General features: G+C 42.0%; 1 protein-coding gene across 1 annotated transcript in view; it reads left to right on the top strand.

Annotated features, from left to right (window-relative positions):
• The window catches only part of LOC310849379 (uncharacterized protein), a 30,477-nt gene extending 4,247 nt beyond the window's left edge, over positions 1 to 26,230 (top strand). Inside the window, exons 2-15 of the mRNA XM_083749545.1 lie at positions 2,277 to 2,603; positions 3,637 to 3,801; positions 4,693 to 4,886; positions 5,423 to 5,483; positions 7,105 to 7,244; positions 8,725 to 8,828; positions 9,415 to 9,531; positions 14,867 to 14,889; positions 16,625 to 16,990; positions 19,152 to 19,316; positions 21,769 to 21,962; positions 23,418 to 23,478; positions 24,046 to 24,185; positions 26,122 to 26,230. Coding sequence (XP_083605671.1) covers positions 2,277 to 2,603; positions 3,637 to 3,801; positions 4,693 to 4,886; positions 5,423 to 5,483; positions 7,105 to 7,244; positions 8,725 to 8,828; positions 9,415 to 9,531; positions 14,867 to 14,889; positions 16,625 to 16,990; positions 19,152 to 19,316; positions 21,769 to 21,962; positions 23,418 to 23,478; positions 24,046 to 24,185; positions 26,122 to 26,220 — 2,156 coding nt within the window. The 3' untranslated portion in view covers positions 26,221 to 26,230. The remainder of the gene's footprint in view (positions 1 to 2,276; positions 2,604 to 3,636; positions 3,802 to 4,692; positions 4,887 to 5,422; positions 5,484 to 7,104; positions 7,245 to 8,724; positions 8,829 to 9,414; positions 9,532 to 14,866; positions 14,890 to 16,624; positions 16,991 to 19,151; positions 19,317 to 21,768; positions 21,963 to 23,417; positions 23,479 to 24,045; positions 24,186 to 26,121) is intronic.
• Positions 26,231 to 27,130: the final 900 nt, after the last annotated feature.

The following is a 27,130-nucleotide window of genomic DNA, read 5'->3' as shown; positions in this document are numbered from 1 at the left end:
ACTTCAGGCCTACATAAGATGAACCCATAATTACAGATGGAAGGACCTGTCCATTTTAGTTCTATCAGGTTCTCATTTTTCCAATCCTAAATTCAGTTCTTCACATTTCTGCAGCAGTACATTTTTGTATGTAGTTTTGACTAATGTTCACATTTTTGCAAGCAATTTTTGTGTTATTTTCACTAACATATTCATTTTTATCCAAATTTCCCACTGATATATTCATTTTTGAATTCATTGGTTGGAGAACTGTATGACACAATCAGACATAATGAGAGTGCAATCCTCTTCAAGTTTTCTTGGAAGTGAGCTCCCAGGAAAGAGTGCATAATGACAGCATTGCAAGGTAGTCTGGTGTTAAAATTGCAGCTCACCTATGCAAAACACCTTTCGGGTTCCAACAGCAAAAAGTAAATGCTCTCACTTGGCTCAAATCCAACAGGCATTTAAACTATTATAATCTGCTGTGGGACCTGCTACTTTAGGGTGGATAATTAATTTAATAATAATAATAATAATAATAATAATAATAATAATATAGAAGCATTATATATCATTTCCCAGTAAGCATTAACATTACTACAAGACCATGTGACGTTACCATATATGAGAGAGTGCTGGAGAGGAAATAGTTAAATAGATTGCACAGACAGGACCCAGGGGGGTGGAGTCAGTGGGTCTATAAAACTAGTTCTGGGAGAAGTCTGGGTTAGTTCGTTGGGAGTTGTGGGTGGGTAGTTGGTTGGTTTGAGTGGGTTGGCTGGTTGGGAAAGGCTATTGGTAATAGAGAGACAGTTAGGGCAGTTGGTCCTTGAGTGTGGGGTGGTAGCAGAAATAGAGAGAGAAACATAAGACTAAGAAAGTAAAGAGGAACACTGTTTGGAATGCTGTAATAGTTTTGTTTTAAGTCTGAAATAAAATACACTCTCCTTTATGAATTGAAAAGCTGACTGAGACTGAAGGGATTTTACCAGGGAGGACCTTGTTGGTGGCAGCAGATTAGTGGTGTATGGGTCAATAGTCCGTGAGACGGCCGGGGGCTCCGTACTAACGCCACAAACCACAATGGGCAGAGTGGTGCAGACTTTTTTTGCTGCTTGAGGACAAAGTGGGAAACGCCACCCTGCTCTGCTGCACCACCTATCCTTCTGCCTCCACTGCCAGCATGGCCACTCCATTACCCATCTCCACTGTCCCCACTACCACCCGCATTGGTGCCAATTACTGGTGAGATCTCACAAGGTATTTTACCATTAAAAGTATAAGCCAAACTGTGTCTTTATTTGCAAATAAGGCCCATGGGACAGAGTGAAACTTTTTTTTAAAATCATTTTTTATTGATTTTCCACTAAAAACAGCCAATCAACATATCCACATCATAATCCAATTAAAAACAAGAAACTGAAATTTAAAAAGGACCAAATTGTAATCCAAATTGTAATTATTAATTTTTCCGGGCTCCCCATAGTCTGGACCTCTGAAGCATACCTCCAAATCTTTAGTCCTGCCTCTTCTCGTTGTTTTCATATTTTCCGCCTTCTGGTCTTAACGCTTTAAAGTTCTCCATTCCTGGCTATGCAATTCCCATTCATGTCAAAAAATCATATGTCCTTTCATCCACTGAATACAGCTTTATTTGTAAATATATATTTTTTCAACTGTCTATTTACCAGCGCAGCTTTTCCTGACTTCATTGCAATCTTCCAATCCGGGCTGTTGCCCAAGTTTATCCTTTGAAGTTTAACGATGCAGCAACTCGCAAGTTGTTAAATCACTCCAGAACAGAGTGAAACTTAATACCCCAGTATGTCTGCTTAGGATTGCAGCTTAAGCCAATTAGATTGTTAAATTTCAGAAAGAGCTATTTCTCGTTTGACTCTTTGTATTCTGGTACAATCAGGGGGGGTCCCCCCCCTGCCGCCCCCAGCAAATACATTGCAGTTTTGACTGTAAAGATCAGCTATAATTGAGCAGGTTCTGGAGCAGCAGAAAGCATTTCAGGTACATTCTAGCCCACAATTAAAATCAGCTAACTTATATTATTGTCTATAAACAACTTTGTATGAAATTGTTTTAGAAAGGTGTTTTGGTTTTGGTTTTTTGCGGAAGGGGAACAGGGTTAAATAGCATAGAATTCTGTGTAAAAATTAATGCAGCCTGTGGGATGACAGTTCAAAGTGATAAACTGTCTTCCTGTTTTTTTCTACAAGAAAAGTGAAGAAGCAACATCACTTTGGAGTAAAAATAATCATTTGTTTTTATTTATTTCATTACAGTGGATGAAATTATTGCTATCACACCAGATGTTTCAGGGCAAGAAAATGTGGCTTGGTTTACTCACGTGCTGAAAAACTGGATTGGTTTCGGATACCTGGGAGAAAATGCAAGCTATGTGGGTTACATTTTCGGACTGCTATTAATGCTTTTAATGCTGTCACAGGCAATATATATCTCCATGTTTTGCATGATGTACATTTTTAGCTTTCTTCTCTATATTTACAAGAAAATGAATAACATAGTTCAAGACACTTCTACTGAAGCATGGGTCACACCAAGAAGGCGGCTTACAAGTGCTTTGGATATAATTGGAAAGATATGGCATGGTAAGCAAGTATTTCCTTAAATAACAATAGTGACAATGTTATCAGTGCAGGTTTGTCCTTTACACCAAATGAGGCTCTGTCCCAGCAGCCTTAGTATGTCATCAGCCAGCCCACATTTTCCTACCTTCTTACTTATATCTAGTCCAGAGGGTGGCACAAGCTGCCAGCTTCTTCTTTCTTAGCCCCAGCATTACCATGTAGCATAGGGGCACTCTTGAACTCTCTGCCTTCTGCCTTAGCAGTTCAAACAGGCACAAGTAACCACTGAATGCTATAAACCACTTCACTTCAGAAAACTGAGCTTCAGGATTAAGCTCTGAAGCAAAAGCATGAATATTGTCACTGTGCAACCAGGAACTCTGGGGTCAATATCATCAGCAGAAAAAGAAACCTCAGCTTGAGCCTGACAAAATGAATAAGTCCATACCTGTGATTAAATTACAATAAACGGGGTGGGGGGGAGGACAGATGAACCTTCCTGATAAGGGTATTCCATAAGTAAAGGTACTCTCTGAAGTTTCCATTTGCTTCAGCTTCTTCTGGTGGAAGGAGGCTTCCTTGACAAATATCTCAGCACACAGGCAGACTGCTGCAAAGCCGCTCAGCCCTAAACATTTCGGGGAATATCATGAAAGAAGGGAATCTGATTTTCAGTAAAGGTGTTGTAGGGAACAAACTTGGGCCATCACATAGAAAGAGCTGCAGGACAACATAGCATATGAAAAGACGGGCCATATAATCTGATCCTAAAACTCAGTTCTTCTTAAAGCTGCACCAAAACCCCCACTTAACTTCATCTTGCAATATCATTCATTCACATGTGGCAAAATTGGTGGACATTTTGGAGATGTGGCAGGGATTGTAGCAAAAGGCAGTGAAGAAGTGTGATGGCAGAAACATTTTTCTAGGTGGCTAGTGGCCTCTATTTTTCCTCCACAAATCCCCTGGGACAAGTTGCTAATTGTTTTCCTCCAATCATTATGTAACATGTATGACAGCAATAGTAATCTGTTGCATTTTGTGCTCTTTTCAGGTTATGAAGTTATTGGCATAGAACATATACCAGAAGGACCAGGGGTAATTGTTTATTATCATGGAGCCTTTGTTTTGGATTATATGCTCTTTGTAGCTAGATTATATACACTGACTGGAAGACATATCTACAGTGTAGCTGACAATGGGTTGTATCTACTACCAGGTAAAATACTTTTACTTTATATTTAGAATTAGAATATTGAAAATGACTCTAATACTGTGATGCGTCATAAAGAATATCTATCTGCTGGCTCTGTAATATCATTTCCGCACTAGAAGACTTCCAAATCCAAAGTATGAGCTTCCACTGAAAGGATGCAATAAAGTGTTGTTAGGACAGACAATAGTCAACTCTAATTCGCAAATACAGTGGTACCTCGGTTGTCGAATGTAATACATTCCGGAAGACCATTCAACTTCCGAAACATTTGACAATCAAGGTGCAATGGGCGGTTGGCAAATTCCATTGAGAAAATGGAGAAACTTACCTCGGAAGCCGTTTGACTTCTGAGGCACGTTCGAAAATGGAAGCATTCACTTCCGGGTTTTTGGCGTTCAGGTTCCAAATCATTCGGCTTCCAAGATGCTCGAAAATCAAGGTTCCACTGCAGTATGTTAGACCCAGTGGTGGCTGGTAGCATTTTGACTTGGTAGGGCAACAATTTATAACCTTGCTGATACACGTGCCATTACATGTGCTGAGTATAGTTGTATAGGATTACACTATAAGAATTTGGTGGATACATTTGCATTGTAGCATGTACCAGAGTGTTACTCTCTCATACTTATATTTCAGTTAAATAATATACGTCAGAAAGATTGCCTACCATAGGGCTATACCTTCCCTGTTTCGACTTTTCAGAAAAAAAGTCTATTGCTAGAAAACGTGAGAGAATGGAAGAAATGTCTACAAAGTCTACACATCCTAATTATCTTACTTTGAAAGACTGCCAAGCAGTCTTAATGGGGCTACATCACTGGAAACTGTATAATATCTATCTATACTATAAATAATACTGATAAAAATGTGATTTGTTCTGGGTGTATTTTTCAGGTGTCAGACCACTTCTTGATTTATTTTTTTGCCTAAAAGGCAATAAAGATGAATGTGTGAAAATTCTGAAGAAGGGCCATTTATTGGGGATTGCACCTGGTGGACTTAGAGAAGGAAACTTTAGTGATGAGAACTACAACCTGGTGTGGGGTAAACGTACAGGTTTTGCACAAGTGGCTTTACAGGCCAAAGTGGTAAGTAGCCTATTTGTAGTAATTATACATTGCCCACAGTATTGTTGATTGTGTGCAGTCAGTTGGTATTCAAACACATTTGTACTGAAGAAATATGGCACAAATTTTACAGACATAGAGACTGAAATATATGGTTGGCTTCCAGTGAGCGGTGAGTTCACCATTTATTTCTAAATAGTAGCAAAAAGTGTTTTTACAGCTGGGCTTTAACACATTGTTGCCACTACAAAGATAAAGTGTTCAATTAAGTTGTACTGGGTTTTTAAAAAACTGAATATTTTGTTGACAGGTTTTTTTAAAGATATACAATATGTGGTTCTTTTTGCCAACTGTTCAGTTTCTGAGCACTTATTTTCATGGATTTATCACTGCTTACTAAGCCAAAGCCTAAAACTGGGCTTCTTGCAGTCAAAAATAGGTTGAGACTACTTTTTCTGGGCCAGCAGGGCTGGGGAGGCTCTTATAATTTTAAAATTTTAAAGTCTGGGAGCCAGTTAAAATGTTTAGTTTTAATCTTTCCTTTCCTTTTTTGAAAGCCCATCATTCCTATGTTTACACAAAATCTTCGAGAAGGATACAGAACATATGGGAAAATATGTGAGCTACACTTTTTATGTTCCTTTCTATATATCATTGTCACCCTTAATGTAACTTCTGCAATGTACTTTATCATCCTCATGAATTGACAACATATCTCATTCATGAAATCTATGTTTATCTGATGTATACTGCTTCTGAGTTTCGTTAGGAAGTAGAGTTTGAATAGGTTCACTCTAAAGACCACCTAGGACAATGCTTACTGTCCATCATGAATCAGTGGTAAGCTGAAGTAGCTAGCAGCTGACACACAACAACCGATGAAAAGCATTTAGGAAAGCTTTTGGTCAGTGGAGATTGCCAGGGCTGACCCAAGGCACTTTGCTAGCTGAAGCGAGAGGCAAGATTATGATTCCATCCCTTTGGTCTTGTACAGAATCCTACTGGGCTGTCAGTCGAATCTTACTTGGCGTGTCCTCCACTGCACCTGAGGACATCAGACTAGCTTATTATTATTTATTTAATTTGTTGGTAGTTGTATCTTGCTCAGGGCAACCCAAAGTGACTTAGTTTAGAGGTTCCTGGGCTGGCTGCAGGTGTACACAGCTGCATCCTTCACCCCTTGTCAACACTCATCTGCAGTTCTGCATGGTGCCTGAATTCTGCCCACTCACAAAGCTGCACTGCGACATCTGCAGGTGTTTCATGAGCAAGGTGATACATGCACAGTGTTTACTGGAGTGTATGGCCTGAGCTGGCTACATGTGTGCTTGCTTGCTTAGTCAGGAGCCGTTTCCAATAGCACTGCCAGTGGCACATTGGAAGGAAGCAACCAGCCAGCCAGCTCAGCCCAACCACTAGCATTGCCATTGTTAGGGCACTGGTTCAGGAGGATGAGAATGGTGGAAGTGCAACTGCATTACTCAGCCTAATGGTAGAGCTGAGCTTAGAGGTTGTATTTGCTTAGTTCTGTGTGATGTGGCCCCTAAGACACTGTGTGGCTTAGGGTGCCGGCTGAACCTAGGACCGTGGTTAAGCGATCTCCTTCTTAATCACAATCTGTAGCCAATAACAAATATTGGCTACAGGTCATGGTTAAGGAGAAGGCATATCCTCAACCCCAGACTCAGACTGCTCGCTAAGCCAAACCTTGGTTTAGCTGATGCCACACACTGCGTTAAAAGATCAAAGCTGCAGTGAGAAGCCTGCATGTTTGGGCTAAGGCGTGGTTTGGCAAAGTGGCTTATATACCGTATTTTTTGCCCTATAGGACGCACCGGCCCATAGGACGCACCTAGATATTTTTTGGGGGGGAATAAAGGGGAAAAAATTATTCCCCCCCACAGGCGCAGGGCGGGGGCAGGGGAAGCCCGAGCTTCCCCCGACCCCAGCCCCCAGAGCGGGAGCCAGAGTGATGCCGAAGCTGTGCGCCGGGTTCCCGAGGGTTGCACAGAGCTTCCTGAAGCCTGGAGAGTGAGAGGGGTCGGTGCGCACCGACCGCTCTCGCTCTCCAGGCTTCAGCAAAAGCCTGTATTCGCCCCATAGGACGCACACACATTTCCCCTTCATTTTTGGAGGGGAAAAAGTGCGTCCTATAGGGCCAAAAATACGGTACATAAAGATTTCCACATCTGTGGGAACTCATTTTCTCTCTCAAAATATTTTTCTCTTTCAAATGCAGCACTACTGAAGTGGCTGTATGAGAAGACTCGGATATTTATCCTTCCCATTTATGGAGGGTTTCCAGTCAAATTCCGCACATATATTGGAGAACCCATCCCATATGATCCGGATATCACTGCTAAGGAGCTGGCTGAAAAAGTAAGTTACCTCTACACTCAAAAAACTGTCCACATATATTGGTTTCTTGTGCAAACCACAATTCAGTTTTGAATCATTTTCTGCATATGAAGTTACTGCTTATATAAGACCAAAACCTGATATTCATTTTATGTACTTTATGCATGTTTGTCATTCAGCCTCTCTTTTTTATTTAAGTTATTGACACTAAGCAAAAGCTAGCTAACCCAAAGAGTTCTATAACTGACTAAATGGACCCACAATCTGTAATTACCGAACTTTTAGCTACATTTCTGCTTAGACAGAGATTGTGCTCCTCAGGACTGCTTTACAAATAACAATTTCATATGCAATTCCATTTGCCGCTTCTGGGGAACCGGATCATTATCTTTCCCCACCCATTGGGACAACTTGCACAGGTGGGTAGGGTTACATGATGATGACAGCAGGTGACTGATAGGTGAAGAGTCTTGCCCACCTGCCAAAGTTGACCTGCAGGGTGAAGAGGAGGGGCCTGCTTCATCAGCTCATTCCCTGCAGAAAGCATGGTGGTGAAATGGCATCCAGCAGGATTGAACCTTTGCCAGTCAGCTGACATCACCCATGGGCAAACCAGACGCCCTCATGGCCAAGATTGGCCTGCAGGCTAGAGGATCCCCACTCATGTAGAAGAAAAATGACATTGCACTGTAAAGTATGGCAAATGCATACATATATACAGTGGTACCTTGAGTTACAGATGCTTCAGGTTACAGACACTTCAGGTTACAGACTCCGCTAACCCAGAAATAGTACCTTGGGTTAAGAACTTAGCTTCAGGATGAGAACAGAAATCGTGCTCAGGCGACATGCCAGCAGCAGGAGGCCCGATTAGCTAAAGGTGATGCTTCAGGTTAAGAACAGTTTCAGGTTAAGAACGGATCTCCAGAATGAATTAAGTTCTTAACCCGAGGTACCACTGTATTGGGTTGCATATACATTTGTGTGTGTGCACAGCATAGTGCCCACTGAACAAACATACTTCATTACTACAGAAGTCAATTGCATTTAAGTAATACTCAGAGTCCATCAATTTTTATTGGGTCTACTCCAACTTAAGTGGATACTGCCGATGCTTCTGCAGATGAAGGTGATTTTATTTTTTCTTCTTATGCAGAAAAATTCTTACTTTTCCATTACAGTCGTACCTTGGTTGTCGAATGGAATCCATTCCAGAAGTCTGTTCAACTTCTGAAAACGTTCAACAACCAAGGTACAGCTTCCGATTGGCTGCAGGAGCTTCCTGCACTCAAGCGGAAGCCATGGGAGCCTCATTGGATGTTTGGGTTCCAAAGAATATTCGCAAACCAGAACACTCATTTCCAGGTTTGCGGCTTTTGGGAGCCAAAACATTCGAGTCGCAAGGCATCCAGGATCCAAGGTACAACTGTAATGATATTGCTACCTGTGAATACCATTCTTCCAAATACTGAATATAATTTCATGTCTTTTCTTTTAACAGACAAAGATTGCCCTTGAAAATATTCGAAACAGATACCAAAAGAGACCAGGAAATATATTAAGAGCCCTCTTAGAACGATTTGATAAATATCACAAAGAGAACTAGTCTGTCCGCTTTGGATGTTCTGGTGGATGACTTATGCCAGGAAGGAGACATGATGTGTGTGTCCCTGTTGGTTCTGCTGGACCTCTTGGTGGATTTCCTTGGTGGTATGCTTCTGGGCAGACTTGCTGATATGGGACTTGGAGGCACTGTTTTACAGTGACTGTTTCTTCCTGGAGGGACGAACCCAGAAGGTGGTGCTGGAGAACTCCTGTTTGATGCCTTAGCTGTTGGCCTGTGGGGTCCCTCAACGTTCTATTCTGTCCCCCATCCTATTTAACATGTACATGAAACCTCTGGAGGAGGTTGTCCAGAGTTTCAGGGTTAAGTTGATGACACCCACCCTCTGTCAAGGATGCTGTAGTTGAGATTTCTGCATTGCAGGGACTTGGACTATATGACCCTTGGGAGTCCCTTCCAACTCTACAATTCTGTTTTTCCTTTCCACCTAAGGAAGCTGTCTCAGTTCTAAACCAGTATCTGTCATCAATAATTGAAACGTCTGATTTGGCCACAGTGACAACATGCCTTAGTTACATCCCTTTTGAATTACTGCAACATGCTCTACCTGGGGCTGCCTTTGAATAGTGTTCAGAAACTTCAGCTAGCTAAAGAAAACTGCAGCCAGATTGTTGACCAGGGCTGGTTATGGGGAACAGACATTCCCTTGCTAGAACAGATCACTGGCTGCCGCTATGTTTCCAGGTGCAACTCAAAGTGCTGGATATGAACTTTAAAGCCCTATACAGTGGACGCTTGGGTTGCGAACGTGATCTGTCCGGGATGCACGTTTGCAACCCGCAGCGGCGTGTCTGCACATGCGCTGGTTGCGATTTGGTGCTTCTGCGCTTGCGCAAAGCGTAATTTAGCGCTTCTGTGCACGCGTGTCCGTCGAAACCCCGAAGTAACCCGTTCCAGTACTTCCGGGTTTTGGCAGTCTGTAACCCAAAAAAACGCAACCTGAAGCGTCTGTAACCTGAGGTATGACTGTACAGCTTTAGGTCCAAGCTATCTGAAAGACTGTATTCCCTCATATGAAACTGCCTGGATTTTGAGATTTTTCAGGAGATGCCCTTATGGGCCTTTTGTATGTTTTAGTGGTTCTTATTTTAATTTGTGAGCCACCTTGAGTCCTATCAGGGGAAAAAGTGGGGTATAGATAAAATATCATCATCATCATCATCATCATCATCATCATAGAATTGTATAGTTGGAAGGAACCCCAAGTGTCATCTAGTCCAACCCCTGCAATGCAGGAATCTCAGCTAAATCAGACATGTCAAATGGTCATCCAATTTCTGCTCTAAAATCTCCAAGGAGAGTCCACCACCTCTCATGGGAGTCAGTGCATTGGGTTGTATCCCACTGAAATTAATAGAACGTTGTCATATCCATTAATTTCTACTCTTAGTAGGACTAGCATTTGATGCAACAACCTGCTTTATCTTATAAATTAATCTTTCATCCTTTTAAAACCTACCATTATGCAACCACTGTACATTTTGAAACTTTTAAAATGTGTACTTCTCCCCAGCTTAAGGCTATTATAAATTATGCAACAGAGCACTCATGCCATGTGATTCCCTGAACTCTATCTAGTTTAAATATGAAGTGTGAAATTTTCTTGGGTAGGCAGTCATTATAATCTCTTATCAGTATCAGGCTTTACTTTGCAAATAAGCAAACAAAGCAGCTATCCATACAATTACATCACCAAATTATATGATGCAGTTGGAATTAAGGTGTGCTTGGAAGTAACATCCACCAATTTTTAAAGGAGTGGTTGTGCAGTTGAGCCAATGTCTTAATGGGTGTGTGTAGGATTGCAGCCTTGGATTTGAGCTTACATGAACCTTATAGTCCGGCCCCCCACAAGGTCTGAGGGACAGTGGACCAGCCCCTTGCTGAAAAAGTTTGCTGACCCCTGGTTTACAGGGATAAAAACAAGCAAGATTGCAATAAAATAACACAAAAAACAATCAATACAACACCATTATAAAATCACAAATTATTTTAAACCAAGAAACTCCATTTAAAAGGTGGGGAACTTAGTAGCAATAATTCATTATAAAATAAAATAAAATAAAATCTACAGGGTAGTAGAACCAGTATAAAACCAGTGTAAACATAGTTTAAAAGGTCTAAGAAAATAAAAAGCTATTTGTCTTGCTCAAGAAAGATATTACAGCAATTTCATGGTGTGCCTCTCTGACAATGGCATTCCACAGCCAAGGGACCAGTTCTGAACAGGCTTTCTTACATTGTTACGAGATCACTTTACCATAATTTTGATGTAACCTATGCATGGAATAGAAGGCTGAAAATCGCGTCATTGAGAGACACAGGAGCACAGGCACAGCCAGGATTTTTGTTGGGGGGGCAAGCTTTTGTTGGGGGGGAAGAACCTTATATTTGTATTGACTTGTATTGATTTGAATTGATTTGATTTATATTGATTTGAATACCCCCCCTGCCCCCCCCATACACCCATGTACAGGGCAGCCTACACCATCATGACCAAAATCCAGGTGAAGCACATACTTAATAAAATTAATAGACTCTTATTTGGGGGGGGGGGCAACTTGCCTTTATGTGCTTCCTTGTACTGTTTCATTTCCTTAATAAACTGCAAGTTAGCCTCGCGTCTACCTCTCTGACCTGCTCTCCCTGTCAGCCCCATGATACACCTGAAAATAATGACAATCTAGTCGTGATCATATAGTGGTTAGTACTCTGCATTGTGGAAATAATGACAATCAGGAAGTGCCCTGATTGTAAATCACAGAGCCTATGGTTTACCAGTCAGAAGGTCGGCAGTTTGAATCCCCGCGAGAGGTGAGCTCCTATTGTTCGGTCCCTGCTCCTGCCAACCTAGCAGTTCAAAAGCATGTCAAAGTGCAAGTAGATAAATAGGTATCACTCTGGCAGGAAGGTAAATGGCGTTTCTGTGCACTGCTCTGGTTCGCCAGAAGCGGCTTGGTCATGCTGGCCACACGACCCGGAAGCTGTCTGCGGAGTCGTCCGCGACTGGATTTAACTGTCAGGGGTCCCTTTACCTTTAAGTTTCCTAAGTATTTCTATGCATGCATTTAAAAGTGAAATCTTGATTTATTGGGTTTAACTAATCACAATTTAGTCTATCATCAACACGTTGCTTACAAAGGTCTGTGCCAATTGATTCTGTTGACCTTTTCAATAAAGATCCTATTTTTAAAAAACAAATGAACTGCTTGAATATTCAATTGCATTTATTCTTTGACTCAATAAATCCTCAAAGTGCCAGTTTCACAACAAGCCCCACTCTCAGCATATTTGTATTGGCTAATTTAAGCACAAATTTGACTCATAGCTGTGAGGCATTTGCGAGCTTTTTTGCGGAGAAAGTCCTGTTGTCCCACCGTGACCTCCCTGCCAATTTAGATACAGTAATAGAACTGAAGGCCCCCTCAACTTCGGGTCCAGTATTGGACCATTTCAATCGGATACTCTCTGCTGATGTGGATAGATTCCTCCGAGCTGGCAGGCCCACCACTTGCCTCCTCAATCCGTGCCCGTCTTGGCTGATTAGGGCGTGCCCAGACGTTGTGTGGATCCCCCTGGTTGAAATTATCAATTTGTCCCTTGGCATGGGGACATTCCCAGGGGAGCCGATGGAAGCAGTGGTGTATCCGCTCTTAAAGAAAACTTCATTAGCTTCTTTAGATCTATTCAATTACCGCCCAGTTTCGAATCTTCCATATCTGGATAAGGTAATTAAGAGAGTGGTTGCTGAACAGCTTGGTAGGTTTCTGGAGGAAACATTGGCTTTAGATCCATTTCAGTCCAGTTTCCATCCTGGTTTTGGGACCGAAACGACTCTGGTCGCCCTAACGGATGATCTCCATAGACAACTGGATCAAGGTGGGTCAGGACTGCTGATTCTCTTAGATTTGTCAGCAGCCTTTAATATGGTCGATCATGATCTTCTGGACCACCGCCTCGCTGACGTGGGGATACAGGGCACAGCCCAACAATGGCTGTGCTCTTGCAAAAAACACCATGGTGGCTGTCACCAACGAAGGCCATTGGTCAACATGAGGGACAAGTGGGTAACATATAAATAAATTCTCTGGGAGGAAGATAATCAATTACAGCTTAAACATTTGAACGAGATAAAACAAAGGTTACAGGCTGGCTAGAGTATTACCAAAATACATGAATTATTCACACAATATAAAAATAAGGGATTTAATCAAGAACTTTCAAGATTCAAGAAGGTCCTGATATACAATAACCAGAAAACTCTTATCTAAAATGTATAAAATTTAGAATAGTTGGTAAAGGATGAGGAGGTAAAACCAGCTATGGTGAAGTGGGCAGTGGACTTAGGTCATAATATACAGTTGTCAGAGTGGGGGAAATTATGGAAGGAGGACCTTAAATTCACCGCATGCTACACTATTAAGGAGAACTATATGAAGATGTTCTATAGGTGGCACTTAACACCAAGCAGACTTGCTTTAATGTATAAAAAAAAATTGGACAAGTGTTGGAAATGTAAAGAAGTGGTGGGCACAACCTATCATGTTTGGTGGACATGTAAAAAGATGAAGGAATTTTGGGAGGTATTTTATAACAAATTTAAAAAGATGTTTAAAATATTCTCCCAAAAGCCTGAAGCATTCCGCTTGGGGATCATTGGGAATGAAATTCCAAAAGACTTTAAGAAAGTATTTATGTATGCCACAACAGCAGCAAGTCTTGATTGCCTAGAACTGGAAAATGGAGACCTTGCCGACTAAGAGAGACTGGTTGATCAGATTGATGGAGTAAGCAAAATTGGACAAGCTGACAGGTCAGATAAAACAATACAATTTTTTTTAAATGATTGGAATATATTCAAACAATATTTGAAAGACTGATGCACATAAGCTCAGCTAACTAGCCAGGCTAGAGGCCTTGTGCCTTATCTTGTGCTAGGAGCAGCTTTACTCCCAAAGTTTTACTCCCAAAGTTGTAAACAACATTCCTAAGTGTCTACATTTGACAAGAGAGAGTCCTTTGTTTCCTTGCCTAATGAATTGGTAATGAAGGAAAGACCATACATGGTATAATTAGTATTGTGTTGTAACTTTAGATTGGGGAAAGTTTAGGCATATGTATTGCTTTAACAGATAACGGCTATGTACCGTATTTTTCTCTCCATAGGGCGCACCGGACCATAGGGTGCACCTAGTTTTTAGGGGGGAAATAAAGGAAAAAAATATTTTTCCCCCCCAGGTCCAGGAGCGGTGGCAAGATTGCGCGCAACCTCGCCGCCGCTCCCGGAGCTTGCAGGACTGGGGGTGGGGAAGCCCAAGCTCCCGCCGCGCTCAGAAAGCTTGTGGATGGCTGCCTGAAGCCTGGTGAGCGCAGCAGGAGTTGGTGCAGCGCTCGTCGGGCTGCAGGCTGCTGCCCGCAAGCCTTCGGAGTGCTCCAAAGGCTTGCAAATAGCTGCCTGAAGCCTGGAGAGTGAGAGGGGTCGGTGCGCACCGACCCCTCTCGCTCTCCAGGCTTCAGAGAAAGCCTGCATTCGCTCCATAGGACGCACACACATTTCCCCTTCATTTTTGGAGGGGAAAAGTGCGTCCTATAGAGCAGAAAATACGTTATATAAAGCAGGTCCCACCCTTTCGGGCTTTGCTCAACTTTTGGAGAGTGATCCCACTGGGCCTTTATTGCCAGCAATAAACACCCTTTTGTTATTCCTCAATGCTGCTGGAGTTTTTCCTTTCAGTCCAGATGTTTATTTTGCTACAAGACCAATATGGAGAATTTTATTTTTTGACTGGTTTAGGAAAACTCCTGTAAGGAAAAAAATAGTAAAATGCAATGAACTAGGTTACTGAATAAATGGCTGTGTTAGGAGGGGCAGTTAACTAAGTAAAACTGAAGCCCCAAGTAAGAAGGGGAGGAAAGTCAAATGCTAATGGATTACAGATGAATCAAATAAATAAGTATGCATGTGTGTGTGTGTGTTTTCCCTTTTATTATGTTTTAAATATATATTGTTTAATTACAGGAAAATCAAGTTGTTACAGTGTGGTATGATGAATGTATGTCTAAAGAAACCAATAAAAATGGACTGGGGGCTGGGGGGGGGGGGGAATACAAGCTGTCCCATACAGGGCTGATTCACTTCTTCTTAGAATCACTTTCCTCTCGTTTCCTTCTCTATTCTCAGTTGTTGTTTTATTGGCCCTGCCGCTCCTGTGGCAATACATTGCGTGGGCAGGACTTCAGGCTGCAGGTATGTTTCAATGCTACAGAGCAGCTACATGCCAATTAAGTGGGATGGGGACCAGGCTGGGCTTTCTCCCCTTCAAGGGGCACTGAAAGATGCCAACCTCCACCTGCCTTCTGAAGTGGTACAGCCCAGCGCGGGGGGTGGGGGTTCACATTATGTTTCACACGAAGCCTTTCTCCGCCGTATCAGTGGCGCGTGACGCAACAGGAAAGCCGGGAAGCGGCCGAGAGGCGCAGCTGCCCCTGGTTGTGAGGAGAGGCTCCCTCAGAACGTCTCCTTCCCCTTCTGGCAACCGGACGACGGCGCGTAACGTCGCACTGCATTGCGGCTCCCCCCCCCCCCACACAGACACACTCTACCGGCCCGCAAATTCCCTACCTGCCCCCCGCCCGCCATAAAGAAACCTGCGCTGGGCCCAAGCGCGCGGCAACCGCTTGGCTAGGTCCCTGCGCGCGCCTCGGCGTCTCCGCCGCGCGCCAGGAATGGTGGGGCTGAACCTTTGATGGAGCGCCGCGATCCGAAGCCGCGCGAAGGTGAGTCAGCGGGGAGGGCGCGACACTCGCGGAGCCGAGGGGGAGCTTGGTCGGCCTTTGGCGCGAGGGAGGCGGGGAGGAGCCCAGCTCGGAGGGAGAGGGATGCCGAGGCGGAACGAAAGAGACAGGGAGCTGAGGGACGCGGCGAGGGCTGGAAGCCGTTTCCGCAAGGCGGCTGCTCATGAACCAGGTTGACACCAGCCTGGGCGTGATTCCCATGGAACTCAGTGGGAGTAATTTACGAGTAGGCACGTGTCATCCGTTCCCTCGCTGGGGCTGTTGAAATTGGACACCATCGAGAAGCGATAACAAACCACGTCAGACATGATGCTTCCAAGTTGGCCTGCCTGGCCTCTTGCAGGCGGCAGTTGTAAGGCCTGAATCTCCAGCTGGGTTTAATATTACTATTACAGGTACTAGTTTTATTGTTTTATGATTATCATGAAGCCTCCAAGTTGGCCTGCCTGGCCTCTTCCAGGTGACAGGTGTAAGGTCTGAATCTCCAGCTGGGTTTATTGTTGTTGTTGTTGTTGTTATTTATTATTAATAATAATAAACAATAATTAACAAGAACAATAGCAAAACATTAAGAAAACTGTGTATGCAGTTTACAAATTTCAGCTGGGTGCAAATAGAGGCGATCTGCCCTTCTCTACCCCCCCCCCCAATTTGCCTCTATCTGAAGGGCTGTCCTGTGACATCACCAGGGGCTGGGCACTGAAGTGTCAGGGTCTGGGATGCTCCTGGCTTGGCAGTCCTGAAAATGGCCTTGATTTTCTGGGGAACATGACACTTGTTTAGGGAAGCTTTTAATGTTTGATGTATTGCAGTATTTTAATACCTTTTTGGAAGCCGCCCAGAGTGGCTAGGGAGGCCCAGCCAGATGGGCGGGGTATAAATTATTATTATTATTATTATTATTATTATTAATTATTACTTGCTGTGATAATTGCACTGCATTAACCACAAGTTTTTTTCTATATCTAGGGCCAACATTAAGAAACTTCTTTTTCGGCCAAGTTGCTTTTTAAAAATTTTAGACAGAAGATGATCAGTTCATTTTCTTATTTTGAACAAGAAGAAGTGGCGTGGCTCATGGACCTCCTGAAAAATTGGATGTATCCAAATAATTATCTAGGGATTTTCACAGACTATACAGTGTACCTCTTGGTGATATTAGCACCATTCATAATTCTGCTGTCACCTGTCTTAGTCATTCTTGGATGTATTTACCTTTCTAATTTTCTTCTGAATATTTACAAGATAAAGATTAAGGTAAAAGGAGATGATTATCTCAGTAAGTCATGGGACACTGGAAGGAGGGCAGTGCTTTATCTTTGGGACATGTATGGCACAGTGTGGCATGGTAAGCACCATTTTCTCCCCCTTCCACATTGCACAGGGACAACTTGGGTAATAGGATTATTTATTAATCATGAATTTAAAAAGTATTATTTATTAAAGTTTTTGTTAGAAACACTGCAGAAATCAATTTTAATAATATTCACTTGTATCATGCAGTTCAAGTGTTTAAAGCACTTTGCATTCTTTTATGTCAGTAAGCTTGACAACAGCCCTGTAAGCTGAACTGGTAGAATTATCGACTTACCTAAAACTGCGTAGGCAGCAGTCTTTTATATGTTTACCTGGAAGAAGTCTTGCTGACCTCACTGGTTCTTACTAATGAATATGGGATTGTATCACTAGGCTACAATTCTATTTATACTGACCTGAGAGTTAGCCATATTGAACTCAATGGATATTAGGAGTAGACCTCTATCTAGCTACTATTTTTTTATTTATACCCTGCACTTTAGCTGAAAATGTGAGTAGACATCCATTTATTTATGTTCCCAGAGTGGCTTACAAAAGTCACCAGCAAAGCAGTCCTTTTCCTCAGACACACAACTTCAAATGACAAAAACAGACAAGGAAAAAGGCATGAGGAGGGAATAGTTAAAAGGCAGGTCAAGTATCAGTTCTAACAGTTACATTTCTTGCAGTAACCGGCTGGGATGAAGGTAGCTTGATAAGGGTGGCTGCCAATGAGTGACACTTGAGGAAGGGCCAAAGAGATGACGGAATAGCCCTGTTTCTCTTATCTCCCTCTGCTCTGCTTTATGGCACTTTGGTACTTGACTGCATGAACAGGGATTTGGGTTATCATTATTGTATGAAGATTCTATGCATCATTAAAATCTTTTCTTTTTTTTACATGATGGAATGGTAATTTAGTAAAAGTACTGACATCCCTGGAAGTGAAAGCATCATTAGTCAAACCACCACAAGATGTGTACCAGATACATCTAGAGTCCCTGTGCTACATTAATGTAGGGTCTCAGCAAATGCAGTGGGTTTCACTTCCCAGGGTGGAACAGTGGAGATACCCAACAGTAGGTCTGTGCACCACCTGTGACGGCGAGGCATCCCCATTCCCAGACTAGAAGCCCCAAATTCCAGTTTCTTTGGTTCTAGGCTGGCTCTCAGAGCACCCCTCACATGCAAACAGCCAAGTGCCATGGAAACAGGGGAGATGGCAAGCCAAATAGGAGTTTCATACCTGTCAGCAGATTGCCCAGTTGGCTGTACTTTTGGCTATTTGAGAGGTGTGTAAGCTTCTGCCTTGATCATGGCTGGCCTGAGAAGCAAGAAGGGGTGAAGTGTCTGAGAGGAATTCACTGTTGGGCTTTTACAGTTGCTCTGTCAGCACAAGTATTTCTGCCTGCCAGATGGAATGATCCCTCGTCTCCTCCCCACACATGATGTTCCAGGGTTTCTCTCGACCCTCCAGAGTAGATTGGTGGAAGTAGAACAAGGAAAGCCCCATTGCACTAGAGAAGCCCTTGTGGTGGCTTCCACTAGAGTGTCAGGTTAGTTGCATCCAGCCCTGTAGGTCCTTTATAAGCCTTGGGTGAAGTTTTTCATTTCAAAACCAACAGCTCCTTTAGAGCTCCAGGCTCACCTTTCATGAGCTGCAGAAATGGGTAAGTGTGCAACTGTGTCTGAATTTTAAAGAAATTAATCACAGGCACAGGAACTGATGATAATTGGGACCAAAGCATGTGGGAAGGAGGTTAAATCCTTCCCTTAACAACCACAATGCCAATGAGCATTTGCCTCTCAATCCAAAAAATACCAGCAATGAGGTGTAGTGGGGTGGGGGGGAGCTACTGGTGGAAGTTTCTGCCCTAAGCCTCATACCTGTCAAAATCATTGCTGGGAAAGGAAGGACCACAATGGAAATCTAACCTGATGATGATGATGATGATGATGATTTTATTTTAAGTACAGATGTAGGTGTTCACTGTGCAATTAAATTATCATCTGATTCGACTGTCATTGTAGTGAAATAGGGGAATACAGGCTACTCAACACTGTTAGACTAAAAATTAATTTGGAGTCCATTTCTGACTGCAATAACTCCACTAACATTTGACATTCCTTGCAATTTCTTCTGTTGCTTTCTGCTAATCTTAGGGGCTTGATTGAAGCAATGCTAAAACTCTTGTATTCTGTGCTTTGAACAGGTTATGAGGTGCACGGGATGGATAAAGTACCAGAAGGACCAGGGCTTGTTGTATTTTACCATGGAGCCTTTCCTCTAGACTATTTCTACTTTGTATCTAGACTCTATTTGCAGACAGGCAGACTCTGCCAATCAGTGGTTGATTACCATTTTTCCAAAATACCAGGTAAAATGTAGCGGGTGTGCATGTGCATTGTGTTGCAAAACTTTAAAATGTACACCATAATTTTAAAATGCTAGTCCTGAAACGCAGGCATATCTGGGTACTGTTGCACTGCTGATAGGAAATAATATGCATCTTGCCTGGACCAGTGTTAGAAATGGCCAGTCTCGGGGGCAATTTTAGAAAACCCCAGTCAAGTCCCTAGGTATGTCATAATTGACATTTCCACTTGCTGTGTTTACATTGACTTTAGTTTGCTTCTACATTTATATAGGTTTATCCAGATGTACCCAAGGTCTAGGGTTTCTCTATAACCTGGGGGTGTCTAGGATGGCTCTTTCAGTGTCTAGTACCCCTCTAAAAATACAAAATAGGCCAAGATTAGCACTTTATGTAGTATCTCCTGGAAAGTTATTTGAAGGATTCAATTACTTGCCTCAACAAACCAAGAATAACTAACTGCATGTACTGCCCAGAAGATGCCTTACAAGATGTGCTAACCTGCTGATAAAACTACAAGAAAAGTCTAGAAAGATGCACATAAAAAAAGAACATGAATGATGGACTCCTCCAAAGGGATACAGTGGTACCTTGGTTCTCAAACTGAATCCGTTCTGGGAGTCTGTTCGGCTCCTGAAACCATTCGAAAGCCAAGGTACAGCTTCTGATTGGCTGCAGGAGCTTCCTGCACTCAAGCGGAAGCCACGTCGGACGTTTGGCTTAGAAAAATGTTCACAAACTGGAACACTTCTGAGTTTGCAGTGTTGAGCCAATTTGTTCAACAACTAAGCCGTTCAAGAACCAAGGTACCACTGTATTTCACTTTCTATACTCCCTGGAGCCATTGCTGGTTTGCCAGCTCTCAGCTCTCCTTATCCAATACCTTTCCTTCTCTCCTCTTTTCTAAACAATCTGCTTCCTATGTTTTCTAAATTTCAAAGCCTAACTATAATGTCTTGTCTTATACCGCTGTGTATTCTAACTACCTGAATGCTGCCTGCTGATTCAAGTCTTGTTGCCTTTGGGGGGGTTTTGTTGTTGTTGGTGGTGGTGTGTTTTAAGCCTACATCCATGAAGCCCAATTTGTTATTTTAAAGAGCAATATTTTTGTTTGCCTCTTTCAGAAAATAAGTTTTGACCTTGAAAGCTTTTAGATATGACTAGTTTATGTAAGTGTTGAATGAACACATTTTATTTTTAGTGATTTGTTTCAGCTTCTCAGCACTTAGTTATTAAGTATCAATTATTAAAGAAAATCTCAGTTTAGTAAGAGATTTGTGTATTTGTGTCTATGCGTGGGATGGTGCCCTCCAGAACAACAAGGTAACTATCAGTACTGCAGGAGTCAGTGTCCTTGTGCTCCCCTCCCTTTTTGTCTCCCAGTACTAACCAAGCCTGATCCTGCTTAGCTTCTGAGATCAGACAAGATTGGTCGTGTTTAGGATAGTATGGCTGTAGACCCACTTTCTCTCTGTCAAGTAGCTAAGGAGCACTCTCAGAGTAGGTACAACTGATCATGTGTTAGAGAGGGGAGGCAGCTGTGCTCTGTTAAATTAACTGTGGGTTTCTATGTTTGCCTTGGATGAAAGAGGAAGAGAAACATTGGAATCTAATGCATTTATAAAAACACATTTCAGAACACTGTTATACAGTATGCATAATTAAGCCCTGGTAATCCATTTGCAATATCTAAGGCTGAAAACCTTGGAAACTTAGGACAACATCCAATGGTGCGCAATGGATTTTGGGTTTCTTGTCTACCTCCCTAGCCCATGAAATGCCCATAAATTCTGTTTCAGAGGATCCTCTGATCCTCCAGAGCAAATTATGGGGGTATATGGGAGGCTTTACAGCTGAGGAAGGTGAAGCCTCTTCATGTTACTGAATGCTGCTCATGCTATGTTGGATCTTGCTCTTAATTTTGAGTAACTTTTATTGGACTCAGTAGGAGTTATTTACATAGAAGCAGGCTGCATGAATGGCATGTAGATTTGCTTTCAAATTAAATGTTAGATGTTGAGAGCAGAATAATATATCAAGCTTTGGTTTCTTAATGTGTATATAAAGATTTTGGTGTTCCAAAAAAGGATGTGCAACAAGCTGCATGTTTGCATGGATGAATTAATGTAATGCTCAGAAACACAAATGGATGCTTTCTGTTAGCCCTGCAGTCTCATGCCTTTTCTGTCCACAACTGATAAACATAATTTAATTTTATTACATACAAGACAGATGCCAACTTTTAGGCTACAGTCCTACACTTACTTACCTGGCAGTGAGCCTCACTGAACTCTGGTTCTGGCTTCTGAGTGGAAGTGTATAAAATTGTGCTGTTGCATTTGAACCTATCTTTCATAAAAGATGGCAAACCTTTCACTTTTTTATGTCTAAAATGTGCAGGATGTACTTGTTTTATATAGTGTGTTTTCCCTTTAACAAAGTATTTCTCCTGCAGGTATCAAACTGTTTTATAAAGTACATGGCCTTACACATGATGGAAGAGAGGAATGTGTTGAAATTCTGAGAAAGGGATACTTGCTTGGAGTCTTACCAGGTGGAGCCCGAGAAGCACTTTTTAGTGATGAAAACTACAGTCTCTTGTGGGGTAGCCGCAAAGGCTTTGCTCACGTGGCCAGAGATGCAAAAGTGGTGAGTGGCCAGGTGCTGTAGATTTGAAGTGTGTGTTTCTGGTTTTTGTTGTGTCCCTGAATAGAAAACGCATTTGCAGCAAAGCCGTAAGAGAACCTTTCGAAAGATCAGTGATGCTACAACCGTTTTATCCATGTGTGGTGAGAAAATACTGGCAGGTTGTCTGGACGTGTCATGGGATGAGAAATCTCATCTGCTGGACAACTCCACCTGATACACAAGAACAGGATAAAAGCTACAACCTTTCAATAGGACAATGACCAGCAGTGCCTGTGCACCAGATGCATTTAACTTTAGAGGGAAGTTAAACTTACTTGTGGAGGGTAAATACATTAACATGATCCAAAGGGGAGGGGGTTGGATCCTTAAATCAAAGGTTTTTCCTTTTGTCTTATGCACTTGATATTTTCTAACTTCAAAAAAAAATTGTTAGGTGGGGCATAAGAGAGTTAAAGAAATGAGAGTTTTTCCCACTGGAAATCAGTGAGATTTAAAAGTTTTTTATCTTTGGGCTCATGCCCCATGACAGCTGATGAAATATAATTTACTTATTTCCTTTCATTTGTATACCACCTTTCTTCCACCGTGTAACCCTGGGTGGTGCCCATGTGATTCCCGGGTGGTGACCAGGCACACATCAGTTCGGCTTCAGCAAGGTGGTGGTCTCATGTGGCTCCAGACCGCACCCTGGGATGATTAATGAAAGGGAATCCCCTCCTTTTTTCAAAATGGCAAACAGATGCATGAATATTCTCACCCACTCATTTTTCTTAGTATTGCTGAGTAACTTGCTCTGATTTTCATTGGCAGTGACATTACTTTTATCACTACAGTATGTGAATGAGTCTCAAACTCTTGTCCTTCCCCTTCCCTCCCCTTCCCCAACTAGGAGGGGGAAACTGGAAGCTTTTGCTTTCATTTTTAACAAACTTCAATGTAGCATTATGCCTGAAATTGGTAAGCTGTTTAGTTAAACTTCAAACATTGTTTCAATAAAACGTAGTTCAGAGTTTACGTGACAATGAAGTGAAAGTTTCTGATGATCTCACAGATGCACCAGAGTAGCTGGATTTCCCCAGCCAGATGAGCAGGGTATAAATAATAAATTATTATTAAAATTATTATAACGCAAAAAGCCAAAGCTTATTAATGTAAGGACTAAACCATAGTTTATCATTACATTGAGATGTGTCAATTTCAGTTTATGTAATGAGCTTAAAATACTGATGCTGAAATTTTGAGAGACATAGGTGAAATGATAAGTTTCATTGGAAAACTGGTTTCAGAATTGTGGCATCTTACCATACAACACCTTTTTTATACATGGAGATAACATCCATGAGATGATTTCCTTTTTGTGCATGGAGGATAACTATGATATCAATACAAGATATTTAAGTAGTGGAGGCTGAACTACTGCCCTAATTGTGGCTACTTTTCTCCCACCTTTCTCAGCCTATCATCCCTATATTTACAAAAAATCTTCGGGAAGGATACAGAGCACTTGGAAAAATATGTAAGATTGATTCCCCTTGCATCTTCCCATATCAGCTTATGCCCTAGGGCTAAACACATTACACATAAGTAAATTCCACTGGCTTCAGTTGGACTTCTGTATAATTGTGTTTAGAATTTTTCTCCTGGAATATTTTTGTTGTCACCTTGAACTTTATGCTGTCATACATCCTTCTCTGCGTTGCATCACACTGTCTTATCCTAGCTCTTTTTCCTTTACCTGCTCCATCTCTGTTTGTGTGGTTCTTCCTCTTCAGTTTCTTTGAATTTGTTTAGGTGTCCAGTTGTGCCTGGTCCATGGCCGGGTAATGCGGATTTACTTGTACTGTAGTCTAGTATGTATTTGTGCACACATTAGCACATTGAAATCAATGAAGTTTAAAATATGTATAATTATACAATGGGTTGAGGCTGCTTATTGTGCATGACAATTTAGACATACTTTTTGCACAGTTAGCACCAACTGCATGGCCTTTGCTCGTCTATTATTAAGGCTTCTTCTCATTCCTAAGACTATATCATATTACCATATATTAAAAATGAGAATTTTTGAAAAATTTACACACAGGGCCATTTAAGTGGCTGTATGAACGTACCCGATGGCCAATTGTTCCTGTATATGGAGGGTTTCCCGTCAAATTTTGCTCCTATGTAGGAGATCCCATTCCTTATGATCCGAATATAACAGTTGAGGAACTAGTTGAAAAGGTAAGTTTGGTGTACTAGGTTTTATTAATACCTATGTTCTAAAGTACAAGGCATATGCGTAATGTAGTACTCTGTGGGAGTGCAATCCTATGCACACTTTTCTGGGTGTACATCTTACTGAGTTCAGCGTTTCTTGCTTTTCAGTAGGCATGCATAAGGTTACATGGTTAGGATGCAATCTTACACCCATTTACCTGAAATCGATTCAGCTGGACTTACTTCTGAGTAGACATGTATAGGTGTTCACTTAAACTCCTCACTGGAGTATCAGGAAGTCCTGGGGAAGAAAACAGAAGAGATGCATTGCTGAAATATTGGACTTAACGGAAGAGAAAATGACAGTGGCCAAAAAATGCTGAGGTAAAATACTGGGCTTATAGAAAATAATGGAAGGGACCCAGCGTACCCCAACTGCCTAATATGGTTTTTGGTTTTCAAAAGAGCATTACAGATAAGAAACCAGTGTTGCAGGTTCACACAGTGCAAGTATCAAGACTTGCCTGAAGACAGAGAAAGTGTAGCAGAATTAACCTACGGTAAAATTGTCTCCTGGGTTTCAGTGAGCCTCTCCTGTCATCTTCTGATGCGTTCTTTTGTGCACACCGGGAATTTGAGAAAAGGGGAAGATTACATAACTCAGGAGAGTGTCCTCCAGTGTGCTTTATAGTGGTATAAAGACATTAAAAATAGATTAGATTATACAGGGGGAAATATTTCCTCAAGTTTATTTTGAAAGGTTGTGGGGTTAGTTTCACTTTCCCATTAATTTCAGTAGGAGTAATTAGGTCTCCTGGTGTGAATTCCTACGTGGAAAGGGGTGGAGAGAGGCATTCCACCTTTAAAGGCCTGCTGGCTTGGAGCAACCAGGCTGGAAAGTGGGGCGGTGCTGAACTTACCTTCTTCCACCCCACTTGTGTCTTCCTCCCTGCTTCCTTTGGTTTTAGTGAGAAGATAATTTGTTTGTACCAGCTTGAAGTTCTTCCCTGGAACATTCTGTTTCCGGTCCTAATGACAGCTACCACTGAAAGATCACTGGTAGTACATCTATGCAAATAGAGTTTTCCATGGGTATAGCAGGAACATACAACTCCCTTGCTACAACAGCTTCACTGGCCTGTCGGTCTGTTTCTGGGCGCAATTCAAAGTGCTGGTTATGACCTATAAAGCCCTAAGTGGCTTAGTTCCAAGCAGACTGTATTTCCCCTATACAAACCAACTTGGGTTTTGAGATCTTCAGGGGGAACCCTTCTCCTGGTCCTGCCACCCTGACAGGCCTGCTTGGTAGGGACTCTGGAACTACCTCCCTAGGAAAGTTAAACTGGCTCCCTCCATGTTGTACTTCTGCTGGCAGATGAAGACTTTTTCATTGCAACAGGCCTCTTGAAATTGATTGCTTTTAATGAAAGAAAGGGCTGGTGCAATGCTGGATTTATTGTTTTAAATAGATTTGAGAGACAGAGAGTTTTAATTCTATCAATGTTTAATTGCTTCTTTCTGATATCTGTAAGTCATCTTGAGTCCCTGTCAGGGGAAAAGGCAGGGTATAAATAAATGAATAACAATAACAAGAATAATTCTATGGTGAACATGGGTTCTCCACTGGTAGATCATTAGATCTAAGGACAAGGGGCACTTCTATGCCATTCTCCACCCGGTAGATTTGGATTTAGGATTGCTCTGCTCATAAATTAAATGTAATTTGCATTTTAAAAAAAATTAAAGGGAGGGGAGAAAAGATGGAACACAACAGGACACATGACCTCTGAGAATTGCATGGAATATTAAGTGACAGAGCTCTACTTAAAAATTGGACCTACTAGGGTCCACAGCCACTCTCTTGTGTAGAAGGGTTAAATACTTTAAACCTACACTTGCATTTATATATTCTGGGGTTATATAAAAATAAACATAATATTTTCTGGATTTTTTTTTTCAGACAAAGACAGCAATAGAAGATCTCAGAGATAAACACCAAAAAATGCCAGGTAGCATACAAAGAGCACTGTTGGAACGATTTTATAAGATTCCAAGTTAATAGGAAAATTCTTTTGAAAATGTATATATTTCCTTCCTAACAGTCTTACAGTATTTTTTTATTTATACAAGCATCTCTTTTGTTGAAAAAAACATGGCTAATGTTTTGTATCACAGAAACTGCATCTTTCACTCTAAGAAAAGTGCTTGAGTTGAGTTTTTGCCAGCTGTTTTGAGGGGGGGCTTTTTTATTTATCCAATTCAATTGGAGTTTAAGCCTGGTTTTGGCACTGAAACTGCCTGGGTCACCCTGATGGGGGTCTTTTGCTGGGAGAGAGTCAGGAAGAGTGCAACTGTTGATTCTCCTGGACCTCAGGGCACCTTTTCATACCATGAACCATTGTATCCCTCTTTCCAAGTTACTCCTGGGTAGCATTGCTCTTCTGCTCATACCATCTTGGCACACCAGGTAAAGTCCTACCTGGACAGAGAGTCGGGATTCAGTGTTCCATGTTCTGGTTACCTCCTGTTCGCATCACTGTGATGCATTTTATATGAGGCAGCCTTTGAAAACTGGCCAGAAACTTCAGTCAATACAAAATACCAACTGGGACTAGTCATCTTCACTGGATCCCTTTATACCTTTAACACAAGAAAATAGCTCATCTAATCTAGCATCTTTTTATTGTGGTGGCCAACCAGAGGCATATGGGAAATTGAAAGCGGGGCCTGGACACAGCCCCAAACTCCCCTACATGCCAATTTAAACCCTTTGTGCTCTGAAGCCTTGGTATCTGAAGGCTGGCCCGCATTCCACATATATCTGCCAGGACCAAAAATAATCATCAGTAGGATGTTTCAGAAGGAAACGTGTTGACTAGAAAGAGAAGGTGAGGTTCCCAGAGGAAGAAGAGAGCTTAGTGATTTTGTGGGACATTGGGGAAGCTTTTAGGGCAACAGTCAAAAGAAAG

This window comes from Podarcis gaigeae, assembly GCF_964106915.1.
Source record: "Podarcis gaigeae genome assembly, chromosome: 7".
NCBI lineage: Eukaryota > Metazoa > Chordata > Lepidosauria > Squamata > Lacertidae > Podarcis > Podarcis gaigeae.
Note: the sequence above shows the minus strand (reverse complement) of the source record. Positions and strands in the feature narration are given on the sequence as shown.